Source organism: Labeo rohita, chromosome 16, assembly GCF_022985175.1.
Source record: "Labeo rohita strain BAU-BD-2019 chromosome 16, IGBB_LRoh.1.0, whole genome shotgun sequence".
NCBI lineage: Eukaryota > Metazoa > Chordata > Actinopteri > Cypriniformes > Cyprinidae > Labeo > Labeo rohita.
Window position 1 is genome coordinate 168159 of NC_066884.1, and position 17276 is coordinate 185434.

Consider the following 17276-nt stretch of genomic DNA (forward strand, 5'->3'; position numbering starts at 1 on the left):
GTCTGATCGCGTTGCTATGGTGATCAAACTGAAACTCAAGAACAGACGCGAATCTCAACTGCACTTCCGCTGGAGTTTGACTTCTCTCATAATAATAATCATCATCAAAACAATTACTAACAGCAGGTCTAACAATGCGCTTAAACAATCACAGTCCTAAGAGAAGACCAGGATTCCTACAGACACTGCAAAACGAAATTCCAGAACTTTCAAGGACTTTGCAAGCACTACTTTTTGGATTTTCAAGGACTACAAACAGAGATCTCACTTATCAAACAATGTCCTTCAAATTCTAAAAAAGATAAATAAAAACATAGTAATAAAACAAAATGGCAAAAATAAAGCCAAACACAAATTATGCAATGATGTCAACTTAAGAACAAAAAGAGAAAGAGAAATAAAGCACAAAACATCTAAAATGGACCATTCTGACAGCAACAGCTGTGATATCAGGTTAACATTTATATTAGGCCTATGTGTGACTGAAGGGTGTAGAATCATGTAGGTTTGATTTTACCATAAATTTGACTTTCTGAAATGTTTGGCCTGGAAAACCCTTGAAAACACCAATATTCCTGAAGAGTTCCTTACTTGAATTATTAAACAATATATGCATGAAAAGATGTGCTTATTGGAAAAAAAAAAACATATACAAAAAAAAAAAAAAAAAAAAAAAAAAAAAAAAACTTATTTTAATAAAAACACTTATTTTATAGATACATTTTTTAATTCAAGCAAGGACCTCTTCATGAATATTGCTATTTTCAAGGGTTTTCCAGGTCAAACATTTCAGAAAGTCAAATTCAAGTACCTCAAGCACCTTACATGAACTCTGGAAGACCCACATGTGCAAATACATAGACTATATGTTTAAAAAAAAAAAAAAAAAGTTAAAGACACTCCAGGAATCTCTCACATGAACTCTTCTGGTTTATAGGTAAAACAGTGCTTTATTTAAAACAATGTATAAAAACAAGCATGTAAAGAGCAATATGTACACACATGCAGATACACCGAAATGATTGCTGTACACAAGTGCAAAACTCATGAGAAATGCATAATTAAAAACATACGCACACATACACGATCAAAACACACACGCACGCGCACACATGCACACACATACACACACACACACTCAGAGGCGCCTGACGTTGCGTTTGCTCTGGGCGCTCCCGGGCAGCACGTCTCTCTTGCTCCTGCGTTTGGCAGACAGGTGTGCGCAGTCTTTGGAGCCGTGGAACGCGCACGAGCACGCCGTGCAGAACCGGAAGCCGCAGTCGCTCCAACTGCACTGACCCTCGACCCGCAGCGCGTGACAGCGGGCCGGATGCTGACAGCGCGGACACGGCTTCAGATACTCGTCGCTGAACAGAGTCTTAGCCACCTGAGAGAGAGAGACAGACAGTACATCAGTGTTTCTGCAGGGTTTTTTGAAGGAAATTGAAGACTTTAAGACCAGCAGAAAGTCTGCATCAGAGTCTGAGCGGGTTGTCACGTGTACCTGCAGGAACTGCATGCGTTTGGAGCTGCAGTGCCGGTCGTTGGTCTGGGTCGGGGTGCAGGGCGGGTGTGTGTGGGCCGTTCGGGCCTGAGCCTGTACGCTGCCCAAAGCGGATCGACACGCCAGCGCTGACCTGGTGTCCGCATCTGGAACGTGAGCCGGTCTGTCACCCTATAGACAAACATGTAGTCAGAGAACAGCTCAGCTCACTACATACTGCGAAGAGCACACAGATTATATTACTGCATGAGACTGCAGCAGAACAGCCTCCTATATTTGCCAAAATGAACAGTATTTACAGTAATTGACAACAATTTTCACTTTGGGGTGGACCATTCCTTTAAAATGCTAAATTACCGGATCTACTTCCAAGATGATAACTGGACTCCAGCTCACATGCAGCGTGAGGACACGTGACATGGCACTGTTTGAAATGTTTATCACTACAAATGAGTGCAGCTAATTAAAATCGGTTGTGTCACCTCCAGTGCGATCTTGAGCTCTCTGATGTGGCTTTTTCTCCTGTGAGCGGCTCTCTTATCTTCTGAGATGACGTCGTTCCAGTCTTCAGACACCTGGCCAAACCTGTGATCAACCACACGGTTCAATACTGACCTTCAAACACCAGAACGATGAATATTTGACCTGTACGACGTACCTGTAGAGGTCAGCTGCAGACAGAAGACTCAAGATGACGGCTAGCACGTGTCTCAGGCTTCTCATCCTCAGCTCCGAGATCACGTCCACCCTGTCTAGGCCCATTTTGCGTCCGATGAGTCCTGAGAGCGGCAGGCTGGTTCTGACGGGTCCGTCTTCCTCTGAGAGACAGAGCAGATCCTCCAGACTGGTCTGCTGCTGCGGCGCACGAGTGCTGCGACGGCTGATGGCGTGAACGACCTGCAGCGCCGGAGTCAGAGACAGGTCCTGCATCTTCAGCGTGGCCGCGCTCAGCGGTGTCCCGTCCAAAAACACGTCGTCTTTACTCGCGCGAGGTTCGCCGCATGCCGTCCACTGGTCTCTGGGCCCGTCCTCCGACTGAGAGCCTCCCTCTCGGAGAGTGGACAGCCTGCGCTGTCTCTCCAGTCGAGAGCGTCTCTTGTCTTTCCCGCACGAGCTCGTCAGCACCAACTCCTGGAAAGAGCCGTCGTGGTCCACCGAGGAGTCGTGCGACTTATCCAGACCCAAAGAGCTGAAGCCGCTGTCCTCAGAGGCGGGCGTGAGCGAAGACGCGTCCAGGACGCGCTTTTCTGTTCTCAGGGGGGACCGGAAGGCATCTCCGCTCAGCGGCGTGAAGTCATCGGTTTGTGGTGAGCTTGGAAGACCAGCTATGATGCTTTCGTCGAGATCCGGTTCGGCGGCCGGGTTCTGAAACAGCGTCGGGCTCATGTGGACGCCGCTCCTGCCCGTCTCCAGTGTGGACGTAATGGCCTGGGAGAACAGAAGACGGCGCTTTCGACAGGAGAAAAAGTCGTCGGCTTTTAAAGTGCTGTAAGACAAAGGCCCGGTCGGGCTGACGTCTGGAGAGTCAAAACTCTTGTGGTGAACTCTGGAGATTTCTCCAGGCGTAGCGTCGGACGAGGAGCGGGACACGAGCAGACGCCTGCGGAGCGACGCATCCTTTTTGATTAACTTTGGAGTCTCGCACCAGGCTAACGACACGGCATCTTCCCTCTTTGGCTCGTTAATAGAGTCCTTGGACCAGCTGTGGTCTTTTCTGTGTAGAGGAACAGAGGAGCCTGGCTCACGGCTTTCTTTGGTGCCATTTGGACGGCGGTCTTTCCTGGGCGTATAGAGCCGGTCCGTACGGCCGCTGCTGCGACAGGAGCCGCAGGTCTGATGTTTCACACTCTGAACCTGTGCGCCCTCCATCATCTTCTGCTGGCCTTTAACAAACACTCGATGGACCCAAGAGTGCTGCCAACAACAAAAACACAATGCATGAAAGGTCCATCTGTGGCTCAGAACTCACAGGCTCAGAACTGTTTCCAGAATTCATTCATTCATCTAGTTTGATTAACACTTACATTTTCAAGTCTCTTTTCACAAAACATTGTATCAAAGCAGCTTTACAGAAAATGCTTGTTTCAGTTATAATTAGTAAATATTCTGCCATCTACAGAAAAAAGTAATTGCAGATTTTTCAGAATTGCAAGGAGAAAAAGAAAGTCAAGCTTGTTTTTGATACCAAATAAAAAAAAAAAAAGGTTATGACTCGATTGTAAATAAAAGAATTGCAAGATGTTAACTTGCAATTGTGACATAAACTGACATTTGCAATGAAAAAAAAAAAAAGGTAATGCTGTTAAATGATTAAGCACCATTAATCACATCCAAAATAAAGGTTTGTTTACATAATGTGTGTGTACGGTGTATATGTATTATGTATATATACACATACATATACATATAGTATATATTTTTAAAATATATACACACATGTATATATTTATATAATTGGTGCTTATATATAATTTTTTAATACATAAACAACTTATTGTTCTTATATACATACATTCATGTGTATTATACACACACACACACAATAAATATACACAGTACACACACATATTACATAAACCAAAAAGTCAACAAATTTAACAACAAGTTTTTGACCTTTTTTCTGCAGTTATAAGTTTATATCTTACAGTTAAAGCTTTTCTTCTCAGAATTACACATTTCTATTTTCTGAATTCACAATCTGTACTGTATAAAGCACTATATAAATAAAGGCGACGACTTAAATTCCAAATGTAAAGCTTTATATTTAATATACGTTTATATATTTTGTTGGAAATAAACTTCCATAGTTATTAGTCAGAGATGTGGATCAAAGTAATGCCCATGTGTGACCCTGGAACTCAAAATATTGTCCTAACAAACCATACATCAATAGATATATTCGATGTAATGTATAAATTCAATTCAATTCAATTCAGTATGTCAGGGTCAAAAATGTCAGTAATATAGCTCTAAGTTAATATTAGTTTAGTTTAGTTGAATCTGGTTCAGTTAATCATAATGAGCAGCGATTAGTTTGAGCTCCTAATGATTACAACACAAGAATAACTAACAGTAAACTAAAGATACCAGTGTGGAAAGTGTCTGATTTTCTGTCAGAAATATCAAAGAAGGCCTGGAGAAACTCAGTGCTGTGGTTTTGGTGTCTTCCACCGTTCAGACCGTGTGTAATTAGGAAACTCTGCGTTAATTAGCGCTACATTCGGTAATGGAAACAGGAGTCGGTTATGGTTGCTATAGTGACGCGATGAGCGGTTTTCCCTCCTGTAGATTCAAACTTTGCGCCGATTTAAATGCGCGTGCACAACAGAGCGCGTGCTCGCGCAGACCAAACACACACACGCGCACGGGCGCGCGCGCGCAAACAAACATACACACACACACACACACACACACACACACGTTTGTTTTTGTGAATTGTGGGGACTTTCCATAGACTTCTATAGTTTTTATACTGACCAAACGATATTGTCTATCCCCTAACCCAACCCTAAACCTAGCCCTCACAGAAAACATGTTTGCATCGTTACACTTTCAGATAAACACCATTTACTATTTTTAATATTTTTTTTTTACATTGTGGGGACCACAGGCCGGAAGGGACACACGTTTAACGGTTCACAGCTGACAGAAAGACGCTGAACGAAGACGGAAACAAGTGACACACACAGTCAATCAGCTGCTGCTCATCACACACAACACGAAGAGCTGTTCCACATGTTACACGAGAAATGCTTTTTAAACTGATAAACCTTAAAACATTAAAACACGTTAAATAAAGCATCTGTTACTCACGCGTGTTTGATCAGAGTTTCATGCTGCTGCCGCTCAGAGAGAGAGAGAGTGACGGTGAGCAGCGGGTCAATGAGGCTCCACCTTTCAAATTTCGAGCCCATTTCGCTGATTGGACGAGGGTTTAAAGAGACACGGAATCATTTTTTTCAACAATTAAACATTCAAAATATTAAACACGAAAGGAACATATATTAAAACAATTAGGATATTAAGAGTTTATTTGCGAAAACAGACAACTCTGTTTTTTTCGTCATTTTCAAAGCTCATGTTTTATATGATGTTATGATGTTTTTATTGTTTTATTATTATATCAAAATAACCCGACTAACCCAACCCAGCTTTGATTGAGATTAACTGGAATGCACAATGAAAAAACTTACTTTTTGAAAATGGTTTGAAAATTGTTTTTGCAAATGAACTCTTCCTATATTCATGAAATATTATGGATTTCGTAAATGTTATATATAAACACGAAAGCAGAACTGTTCTGATTTTTCCAGTGAAAAAAAAATAATTTCACTCATTCACATTTTGAATAAAGAAACGTCCATAAATATTAAAATAAGAAGGTTGATTGACTATGTGGCCAAATAAAATACATGCTTGTCTTTCATTTAAATACTACAGGTAATGTTCTGTTTTCCCTAAAAAAATATTTTTGCTGAAATAATCTTGAACATGTAGATTAGTTTAATTATAATTAGCATGAAACTGTTTTGTAGCAAATACGATCTTCAGAATCGTATCATTAGTAATTGAACATGGCATAATTAAATCACAAATATCACAAAAATAAACACATTTTCCATTCTCACACAAGAGTTTATTATATGTGACCGTGGACCACAAAATCAGTCATAAGGGTCATTTTTTTAAACTGAGGTTTATACATTATCCGAGAGCTGAATAAATAAGCTTAAAGCAATATTTGGCTGAGATACAACTATTTGAAAATCTGGAATCTGAGGGTGCAAAAAGTTCTTAGCAATGCATATTACTGATCAGAAATTAGATTTTGATATATTTACGGTAGTAAACTTACAAAATATCTTCATGGAACATGATCTTTACTTAATATCCTATAGATTTTTGCCATAAAAGAAAATCGATCATTTTGACCCATACAATGTATCCGTGCTACTTAAGACTGGTTTTGTGCTCCAGGGTCACATTTAATACAATATATTTCACGAAACTATGGGTGAATTACACAGACAAACGGTGGTGTGAAGCGATTGATCGGAGTGTTTGAAGTGATTGGTTTGTTTGAGCAGCGCTGACAAATGTAACGGGTATCACGTGACGCACTGGGCTCCGCGTGAACAATGATTGACAGCTGAATAATGACAGCGATAAACTTTAAAGCACACGCAGCGACGCTTTACAATAAATAACGTTTATAGAATTCATGTTAAACCTACAGCACCGGACCGCACAGAGAGCACCGCTAAGCCCCGCCCACTCGCTAGTTAAAAAGAACGATCCAGTAGGCGTTTGCTTGTGTTGCCATGGGAACCGGGGACGCGTGGCGCGCGCACTAAGCGACAGACGAAGCGCGCCACGAAGCGACAGACGCTTCGTCCTGTAATAATCTAACGGAAGAAAAACTCGATTACTCTTCTCTGTTGAGGATATTTGGTGAGTTTAAGAGAGACAGTCGATCGAGATGTGTATCTGTGTGTGTGTGTGTGTGTGTGTGTGTGTGTGTGTGTGTTTGGACACAAATGTGAGGTGAATAATGTTAGCAGTGACTCACAGAAATGATTCATAAAAGAAATCATGTTTCCTGTAGTCGATGGTTTAGTTTTGTTTTAGAATACAGTCATTTATATTTATCAAATATACACAATTAGCACCAACAGTCAGCAGTATGCATTTATTTCGACAGGTAAAAGTGTTTTTGTCTTCTTACGGCCAAATTTGTACCCATTTTTACAGTCTCTGGTTAGACCTGACAAAACCTCCTTTTGGGACGTCCTCATTTGTAAAAACAGTATAAAAGTAAAGTAAGATATAATTTTTTTGACATTTATTTATTTGTTTATATATTTATTTGTTTGTTTGTAAAAAATTCAGAAAGTTTGTAAAAACTGTTTCAAACGGTATAAAATGTGGTAAATCATTTTTTTTGCAGAAAATAATATGAAGTATTGAAACAATATAAAAAGAAATAATAAATCTAAATAAAAACAAAGAAAAAAGTAAATTTTTTAACTGTAAAAACGATATAAAACAGTCAAAAAAGTCAATAGAGTTTGTTTTTAAATAGTGAAAATGCATTATATTCTCTGTTAGACTCAGGAGTCATGAGTGCTGCTGAAGCTGCGTCTGCTCTGGTGGCTCCGGGTTCGAGCTGCGGGTCGGTTCCTGTGGAGCATCTGGACTACAGCTTCATCCAGAGCTGCTCAGACCTCAAACATCTGGAGCAGATCCTTAGAATTCTGCGGTGAGAGGAGACCCGTCCATCCGTCTGTCTATCCATCTGTCTCTCCATCTGTCCATCCATCTATCTGTCTGTCCATCTATCCATCCGTCTGTCTCTCCATCTGTCCATCCGTCTGTCTGTCTGTCCATCTGTCTCTCCATCCGTCCATCTGCCTGTCTGTCCATCTGTCTCTCCATCCGTCTGTCCATCTATCTATCCGTCTGTCTCTCCATCCGTCTGTCTGTCCATCCATCTATCTGTCTGTCCATCTATCCATCCGTCTGTCTCTCCATCTGTCCATCCGTCTGTCTGTCCATCTGTCTCTCCATCCGTCCATCTGTCTGTCTGTCCATCTGTCTCTCCATCCGTCTGTCCATCTATCTATCCGTCTGTCTCTGTCCATCCATCCATCCGTCTGTCTCTCCATCCGTCTGTCTGTCCATCTGTCTCTCCATCCGTCCATCCATCTGTCTGTCTGTCCATCTATCCATCCGTCTGTCTCTGTCCATCCATCCATCCGTCTGTCTCTCCATCTGTCCATCCATCTGTCTGTCTGTCCATCTGTCTCTCCATCCGTCCGTCCTTCCATCTGTCTGTCTTTCCATCTGTCTCTCCATCTGTCCATCCAACCATCTGTCTGTCCATCTGTCTCTCCATCCATCCGTCTGTCTCTCCATCTGTCCATCCGTCTGTGTATCCATCTGTATCTCCATCCGTCCGTCCATTCGTCTGCCTGTCTGTCCATCTGTCTCTCCATCCGTCTGTCCATCTATCTATCCGTCTGTCTCTCCATCCGTCTGTCTGTCCATCTGTCCATCCATCTATCTGTCTGTCCATCTATCCATCCGTCTGTCTCTCCATCTGTCTCTCCATCCGTCCATCTGTCTGTCTGTCCATCTGTCTCTCCATCCGTCTGTCCATCTATCTATCCGTCTGTCTCTGTCCATCCATCCATCCGTCTGTCTGTCCATCCGTCTGTCTGTCCATCTGTCTCTCCATCCGTCCATCCATCTGTCTGTCTGTCCATCTATCCATCCGTCTGTCTCTGTCCATCCATCCATCCGTCTGTCTCTCCATCTGTCCATCCATCTGTCTGTCTGTCCATCTGTCTCTCCATCCGTCCGTCCTTCCGTCTGTCTGTCTGTCCATCTGTCTCTCCATCTGTCCATCCAACCATCTGTCTGTCCATCTGTCTCTCCATCCATCCGTCTGTCTCTCCATCTGTCCATCCGTCTGTGTATCCATCTGTATCTCCATCCGTCCGTCCATTCGTCTGTCTGTCTGTCCATCTGTCTCTCCATCTGTCTGTCTGTCCATGTGTTTCTCCATCCGTCTATCTGTCTCTCTATCCGTCTGTCCATCTGTTTATCTGTTTCTCCATCCGTCTGTCTGTCTGTCAGAGCTCCACTGATGTGTGCTGCTGGTGTTCCTCAGGTCCGGTCAGGAGGGTTTTTACCCTCATCTGATTGAGTTCTGTGAGAAACACATAGAGAAACTGGACCCAAAGTCTCGCGTCCTCAGGAAGGAGAACCGTCCGGCCACCGCAGCCAGCTTCTCCTCAGAGGAATGGAGGAACATCTCTGAAGACCTGCAGGTGCTGGAGACACACGCGTAAATCAACAGAACACTAATCCAGAACTCTGACATCACAGAACATCAAACACGAACAGATCTCCTCCTCTACTGATCCTCTGCAAAAACACTTTTCATTTACTCACAGCAAATCTGAGGAAACTCAGTTCATACGACCAGTTATTAAGTTCACGTGACTGTTTTATATTAAGTCCAGTGAACTTTCAATCATATTTGATTTGTTTCTAAAGTGTGAAATAATTTTGACTTGTTTTCAGAGAATCTTCCCTGTATGTAAGTGTATGCTGTGCTTTTAAAACATCTGTTGAACAGGGTATTTTTCATTTGTTTTAATCTAAATGTAAAGGTTTATGTTTAAAACAACTTAAAATCACCATTGTGTTTTGAGATATATTCTCTGAAAACAATGTTTGATATTATTTGATTTTTTTTTAAATAATTGAACTGGATATAAATAATAACATGTAATCATATTTGTGTCTTGTTTGACAGATGTGGGAGAGCAGCATGAGACTGAATGAAGCGCAGCTGAAGCGACGGCTCATGTTCAGTGATGGTGAAAACGTGCCACCGGTGCGATCCTCACACGGCCCCATTCAGGTAAAGGTCTCTCCTCTGGAGAACATCTGAACCCCAGATCTCTCAGACTCACAGATTCATCAGATGTTATCCTCAAATGTTCCCGCAGAGAAGCGTCAGCACTGCAGTGAAGACTGGAAAAACATCCTGCGTCCCTCGATCGTACAGAGACTGGGACAGGTCAGTGTGTGCAGACGACAGGGTGTGTGTGTGTTTGTGTGTGTTTGTGTGTGTGTGTGTGGGTGTAACTCTGTGTTGTTGCTGCAGGTTTGATGTGGAGGCTGAGTGTGCTAACACAGATGAGAGTGACAGAAACTCGCATCACGCCTCCATCCGTCCATCCGTGCCTGAAATCACACCGACGATCAACAGCACAGGTCAGAGATCAGACAACAAACAACAAACCCTAAAGCTGCTGTGTGTCGTTTGTGAAATATAGACATGTTCTCTGAATATATATATATATATATATATATATAAACAACAAAAAAAACATAGACATAACAGAAACAATGATATTTCAAACACTCGCCTCATGTATCATTAGACAGACAGATAATCTGCAACAAAACAACCATTTTTCTCAGTCGTTCAGTATTTCAGTATTTTAAGTATTTTAAAACACTGTCACATTAATAGCCAGTTAATCGTCAGCCAAACAAATAAATTTGTTTTCATTACATTTCATTACATTTTTACATTACAGTTTTACCTTTTTTTGTGATTCAATCAATTACACAACCCCACACCTTGAAAAACATTCTGGTGATTTTCAAAAAGGCCTGATATTACCTAACGTAATGATGCTGAGCTCAATAATATAGAATAAAAACTGCATTTTTTTCACAATCAGGTTATACATTTCCACTTTAATGCACTTATGAAAATAAAAGTCAAATGTCATAACTTTTAAAAACATAAAAAAAGTGTTCAAAATGCATTATTTAACGTTTATATTCTTTAAAGGAGTGCGGAAATATGTTCAAAATCATTTGTTAATGTCAAAGAACTTTATAAAAAATAAGCAAACTAAGCTTTTTTCGCAAAATGTGTTTGGATTCAGTAAAAGCAGAAAACATCAGGATCATGTTTGCATTTTCTTCAGTGTCTGGATCATAATTCTGACCCTGAAATCAGGATTAGAAATAAAATAATGTCATCGAATCTGGCTTAGATTCAGACAGGAATAATGTGTTTGATTAAACTTAAATTGTTCTCAAAAGCAAAAATGAAATGAACTGCATAGTGTGATGTCAAAGAGCAAAACAGGCACTATTTCTGCAGGCAGCGGCTCAGCATTAGTAATAAACAAGCACAGTGTTTTATTCAGCAGATGTGATGCAGGACGGTGTTATTAGCTTCTCATCAACTCGTGTTTGGCAAATTTGTCAGAATCTGACATGTTGCTCAAACAAACAGATCAGAGTCGTGAAAGCTTCAGTGATTCAGTCTTCAGTGATTGAACATAAAACAAAGAATATGTGAACATCATGCAGCCGCTGTGAAGAACATCTGGAACGTGTCTGACCGCATCTTCCTGATGCTCATCTCATCCACGCTGTGTTCTGCTCTCTTCAGCTTTGACCGCGCAGGAGAAAGACGCTCTCGCCCGCCGCGAGAAAGACAAAGGCAATGAAGCGTTCAGGAGCGGCGATTACGAGGAGGCCGTGGTGTATTACAGCAGGTGAGGAGAAGCTCCTGTGAGCGTGAGGAGCCGCCGCTGAGCCGCAGTGACACGTGTGTGTGTGTGTGTGTTTCTGCAGGAGTTTGTCTCTCGCGTCTTCAGCCGCTGCGCTCAATAACCGCGCTCAGGCTCACATTAGACTACAGCGCTGGAGCGCCGCACTGAACGACAGCGACGCGGTTCTACAGCTGGAACCTCAAAACATCAAAGGTGAGGAGCATCACACACCACTGATCCTGTGTGTGTGTGTGGTCCTGCTGAACCAGGGGTGTTTTTTTCCTCCTTTGCTCCAACACACATACTATGCAGTTTTCAATTAAGCCTGAAGGACTTGATTAGTTGGATCAGGTGTTTTATTAGGGTTGCATCTAAACTCTGCAGGCCTGCGACCCTCCAGGACCCGAGTTTGACACCCATGTGCTAAACCCTATGTTATGGGGACAAAATGTACCCTTAAATCCTGTCCTTATAGGGACATTTTTATGTCCCTATGAGGAAACGAGCTTATAAATCGTACAAAATGAAATTTTTTTGAAAATCTAAAAATGCAGAAAGTTTTCTGTAAGGGGTAGGTTTAGGTGTAGGGTGATAGAAAATACACAGTAGAAAAACCATTACACCTATGGAATAAACATAAAACATGGACACACAACATGTGTGTGTGTGTATTTGAGAGTAACGGATTACTGGAAATAGAAAAAAAGTGAAGGGTGGGCTCTGTGCACCACTTGTTGATTGGATGTTGAGATATGGGCGTGGCTCTCAAATGTGTATGCAGATGAATGACAGCTTGTGGGGCGGGGCTTAAGAGCAGTAAATCGGGGTGGCGAACGTCGGTCCTGGAGAGCCGCAGCCCTGCATAGTTTTGCTTCAACCCTAATCAAACACACCTGAACAAGCTAATCAAGGCCTGAAGGGTGACTAGAAAGCAACAGGCAGGTGAGTTTTAATTAGGGTTGGAGCTGAACTTTGCAGGGCTGAGACTCTCCAGGGCCGGAGTTCGCCGCCCCTGCACTAAACGATTGGAGAAATCCTGCTGACGTCACCAAAAAGAAGATCCAGTTATGACATTATGATTAATGTTTTGTTGATCACAACAAAATCAAAAAATAAAATAAAACATGTTCAGATGAATAGTTTACAATAAGATCTATAAATCATCTAGAAAATACACGGGTTGACTTTTAATTGTGTGTGTGTTTTCGTGTAGCTCTACTGCGTCGTGCCACTGCACACAAACATCTGGGTCACCAGCAGGAATCCCATGATGACCTGAGAGCCGTTCTCCTGCTAGAGCCACACAACACCACAGCACTGGTACATGCGCGCACACACGCACACACACACACACATACAACTGATGCTGGACTGATGCCTCACACTGACCACATGATGGCGCTCTTACATAAGACACACAAATGTCTGCCAGAACTCACTGACAGTGATAATTCAGCCATAAACCATCATTTACATCATTTATGACTGACTTGTTTCTGATGTTTTTAAGAGCAAACACTTAAAACCAAACCGCACTGAAGCGCACTGACACTCACTGCACCAACAAAAACATTGTTATCTTTTGCGTTTCACTGAAGAAAGTCATTCACAGGTTTAAACGACATGATCAGTCTGTCATTATTTACTCTACCTGATGTTTGGCTGTTCCTTTAAACATGCATGACCTTTGACCTTCAGAAGCTGCTGACGGACGAGACGGAGAGTGATCGGTGTGAGGAGACACGCAGCACGGGCAGGAAGATCCTCATTCAGGAAGTGGATGATGACGAGGAGGAGGATGAAGGTGAGGATGAGTGTCTGTGGAGCGAGAGAGAAACTGTGAGTGAGTAATGATCTTTGATCATGTGAAGCTCTGAACACTGAACTGTGGGATATCAGAGCGCTGCTGTGTTGTGTTCAGACGCTCAGGATGAGAAGAGAGACGCTAGCGGGACAGAGAGTGGAATCATGGGAAATACACAGATGATGCTCAGCTGCACCAATGTGCAGACAGACGAACCGACCAATGACAACAGCAGCAGCAGACGGGGCGGTTCAGCAGCAGAACAGACACCTGTCGACGCCCACACTGAAGCTCCACCCACTGAACACGCCCACCTGAACAACGAGGGAAACAGATCAGCTGGAGAAACTCAGACAGAGAAACACACACATGACAACACTGAACACACAACTGCAGGTACACACACACACACACGTAAACATAAAACATAAAGTTCATTATTATCAGATGTTTCGGTTGCTGTGGTTTCCCAGAGTTTGCGCTCCTGAAGGATGATGGGAATGCTCTGGTGCGGAGCGGCTGCTATCAGGAGGCTGTGGACAGATACACTGAATGTCTGCAGCTCAAACCACACGAATGTGCCGTTTACACCAACAGGTACGACTGACTGTGATCATGTGTGTGTTAGCAGGACACGCAGAAGCTGACGTGTGTGTGTGTGTGTGTGTGTGTGTTTCAGAGCGCTCTGCTACATCAAACTCCAGCGCTTCACTGAGGCCCGGCAGGACTGTGACTCCGCCCTTCAGCTCCAGCCCACCAATAAGAAAGCTTTCTACAGACGCGCACTGGCCAATAAGGGCCTGAAGGTGAGTGTGTCACCGTGACAACCTGTTGACCCGCCCCATCATCTGAATGTCAGCAAACATGTTGTGACTCACTTTTCGTTTGTCGTTTTTCTTCGTCTCGTGATGCATGTGTATGACAGCCTTCAAGCAAACAATTTTTAATGTTTAATATTTTTCATATATTAAAATGTTTTAATTAAAGGAATATGACTAATAAAATGACTATTAGCTAAAAATGTCACCTTCAGACCATCCAAGATTAGGATGAGTTTGTTTGTTCATCAGATTTGTAGAAATGCATAATTTCCATTTCATCACTGTTTCACCAACGGATCCTCTGCGGTGAATGGGTGCCGTCAGAATGAGAGTCAAAACATCTGATAAAAACATCACGATAATCCACAAGTAATCCACACCACTCCAGTCCATCAGTTCACATCTTGACAAGACAAAAGATGAAACAAATCCATCATTGAGACGTTTTTAACTAAAATACACTGAGTCCATAATCCATAATAACACCTCCTCCAGTGAAAAAGTGGTCTGGTCTGAATCAGGAGAGAAATCTGCACAGATCAAGCCAAAACAGCTCTAAACAAATATGTGGCTGGATGTTGATGTGAGAGACAACAGGAGATGAACTGCATTAACCCATGCTGCATTATTATTTGAACTATAGTAGTCAACATTTGAAGTGGATCAAAAAAGTTCATCAGAGTTGTCCTAAGACAAGAACGTGTATTGTTTTGGACAATTTTGATGAAAGGTTTTGATTCACTTCAAATGTTGACTACTGTAGATAGTTACTGTGTGTGTGTGTGTGTGTGCAGGATTACGCGGCGTGTCGTTCAGACCTGCAGCAGGTGTTGTGTTTGGATGCGAGTGTGACGGAGGCGGAGCAGCTGCTGATGGAGGTCACACGTCTGATGACAGACAGCAGATGTTCATCAGGAGCTCGCAGGAGCGTCACCATCACTGAGGTCTCTCACACTCTCACAATCACACACACTCACTCATACACACACAGCACAGGTCTGAGATCAGCTCTCTGTGCAGGTGGAGGATGATGATGACGATGAAGATGAGGGCAGCAGTGCAGTCGGGCCGCAGCGGTGCAGTGCGGACGTGTCGTCCGTCTCCCTGTGGTCGTCTAGCGTGTTTGAGTTCGGTCAGGCGCTGAACGGCGCTCTCTCTCACGGTGACCTGCTGACCTGCGCTGAGCTCCTGCGCTCCGTTTCGTCCGAACGCCTGCCCCGGCTCATCGGCACACAGCTGGACGGACGCGCGCTGGGCTTCATCATACGGGCGCTGAACACACACCTGCTGCACACACGCCCCGAGACGGTGTTTCAGCACCTGCAGCAGCTGCACACGGCACACAGACTCACGGTGAGTAAATGGCATGCTAACAACACGACAACAACATGCCAACAACACGTTACCAATGTGCCAACATGCTAACAACATCCGATCCAGATTTGTTTGTCATCGTACTTACAACAAAAATATAGACTTGCCAACATATCCAGCTAAAGAACAATTAAATAAAGTGTGTTGTTAGCATGACAACAAAATGCCAACAACACATTAACATGCCAACGACGCACCAACATGCTAACAACATGCTAAAACGCCAACAACATGCTAACAACACACTAACAAACTGCTAATAACACACTAATAACAAGCCATCAACATGCCAACAAAGTGCCAACATGCTAACATGTTAACAACACACCAACATTATACTAATAACATGCCAACAACACATTAATAACATGCCACAACACGTTAAGGAACATGGCAACAACATGTTAACAATGTGCCAACACGCTACCAACACACTAACAAAATGCTAATAACACGCCAACAACATCTGATTCAGATTTGTTTATTGTCATCATACTTACAGTGAAATAATAGACTTGCCAAAGTATCCAGCTAAAGAATAATTAAATAAAGTGTGTTGTTAGCACGCCAACGACACGTTAACACGCCAACAACATGCTTATATAGTAAAGTGCATATTTAAGATGAACAAACACTTAATATTGGGCTGAGGAGTGTGTGTGTGTGTCATTATGAGAGCAGAAGAGTCATAAACCATTATTGGTGTGTTCAGTCACAGCAAACGTGTTATCGCGTTCTCTCGTCTCTCTCTGTGTGTGTAGATGGTGCTGATGTTGTTGGACGGTGAGGATCGCTCACAGCTCTCACAGATCTTCCAGAAGCTTCGTGCTGTGCAGACCGAGGCTTTCTCACAAAGTGACGTCACAAACCTGGCCAACAAATACATGTGACGCTCCTCCAACATTCCCACGATTCCGCTCTCATCTTCACCGCGCGGCTCCGAGACGAGAGGAAACACGACGGACGGTCAGAACCTGCGGCGTCACACAGATCGTCAGACACGAGACGCTTCTACAGACATTCACGAGAGTAAACGCGGTCTGACGTTTCCTGATTAACTGAATGTCTCGCTGTGAAAAGCAGGTTTTGTTCTCAGTTCTCAACGGAAGATGATTTGATTGTTTTTCTGAACTATAAACGAGCGTTCGGGTCAATAAACTACCGTCTCATTATCCTGGAGATCCTGTGTGTGATTCAGCAGCAGACAAACAGACGACTGCAGAATGACTTACAAGTGATTAAAGCAGTTTATTCATACAACATCCTACATTATATCTGCTCAATGAAATCCAGTGCTATGCTGATGATTCCAGAAATAGTGTCTGTTTTGTTCTTTCATGTCACACTTTCTCATTAAATGTGAAGCGTTTTGTAGTGTTTGCGTTTGAGAATCATTTGTTTAATTCTTGTATATTTACTCTCCATTAAGGCGAGACACTGCAGGTGAACACAGGGTAAAAATTAACTAATAGTTATGACCTGACTTACCCAGCTGGTTGATTACATTGAGAACTGCAAACATTTTTTGTATTACAAGTTTTCTAAAATGTTAGGTTTAAATATGCAAACGGGACAATATGTAATGAAATATGCACTAATTCGATACATTTCTAGTATAAAAATCTAAACACTGGATAAAGTTTCAAAATCCCCTTTTATTTATTTATTTTTTTGACATGTAA

At 42.6% G+C, this 17276-nt stretch overlaps 2 protein-coding genes across 3 annotated transcripts; one reads left to right on the plus strand and one right to left on the minus strand.

Annotated features, from left to right (window-relative positions):
* Positions 1-933: 933 nt before the first annotated feature.
* fbxo43 (F-box protein 43) lies at positions 934-5403 on the minus strand. The gene is made up of 5 exons (XM_051130587.1): positions 5318-5403; positions 2163-3418; positions 1987-2089; positions 1505-1675; positions 934-1387 (listed from the first exon to the last, which is right to left on the minus strand). Exons 2-5 carry the CDS (start codon positions 3374-3376, stop codon positions 1139-1141), a joined length of 1737 nt encoding a protein of 578 aa, XP_050986544.1. The 5' UTR covers positions 3377-3418; positions 5318-5403; the 3' UTR covers positions 934-1138.
* Positions 5404-6839: 1436 nt separating this feature from the next.
* Positions 6840-16950, plus strand: spag1b (sperm associated antigen 1b). Of its 2 annotated transcripts, XM_051130624.1 has the most exons (16): positions 6840-6955; positions 7613-7763; positions 9177-9336; positions 9828-9935; positions 10024-10094; positions 10182-10291; positions 11493-11598; positions 11678-11808; positions 12809-12915; positions 13294-13399; positions 13517-13795; positions 13873-13996; positions 14079-14205; positions 15015-15164; positions 15241-15573; positions 16356-16950. In XM_051130624.1, exons 2-16 carry the CDS (start codon positions 7624-7626, stop codon positions 16482-16484), a joined length of 2181 nt encoding a protein of 726 aa, XP_050986581.1. In that variant the 5' UTR covers positions 6840-6955; positions 7613-7623; the 3' UTR covers positions 16485-16950. The 2 variants fall into 2 exon arrangements, with proteins under 2 accessions (XP_050986581.1, XP_050986580.1); XM_051130623.1 differs by lacking the exon at positions 9177-9336.
* Positions 16951-17276: the final 326 nt, after the last annotated feature.

Bases quoted from the DNA above. Each gene is read 5' to 3' on its own strand.
- fbxo43 (XM_051130587.1), bottom strand. From the start codon at position 3,376: ATGATGGAGGGCGCACAGGTTCAGAGTGTGAAACATCAGACCTGCGGC. The intron at 1,676-1,986 runs GTGACACAACCG...GTTTGTCTATAG, and splicing joins AGCTCAAGATCGCACTGGAG to GGTGACAGACCGGCTCACGT. The intron at 1,388-1,504 runs GTACACGTGACA...TCTCTCTCTCAG, and splicing joins AACGCATGCAGTTCCTGCAG to GTGGCTAAGACTCTGTTCAG.
- spag1b (XM_051130624.1), top strand. From the start codon at position 7,624: ATGAGTGCTGCTGAAGCTGCGTCTGCTCTGGTGGCTCCGGGTTCGAGC. The intron at 11,809-12,808 runs GTGAGGAGCATC...GTTTTCGTGTAG, and splicing joins GGAACCTCAAAACATCAAAG to CTCTACTGCGTCGTGCCACT. The intron at 13,796-13,872 runs GTACACACACAC...GTGGTTTCCCAG, and splicing joins CACTGAACACACAACTGCAG to AGTTTGCGCTCCTGAAGGAT.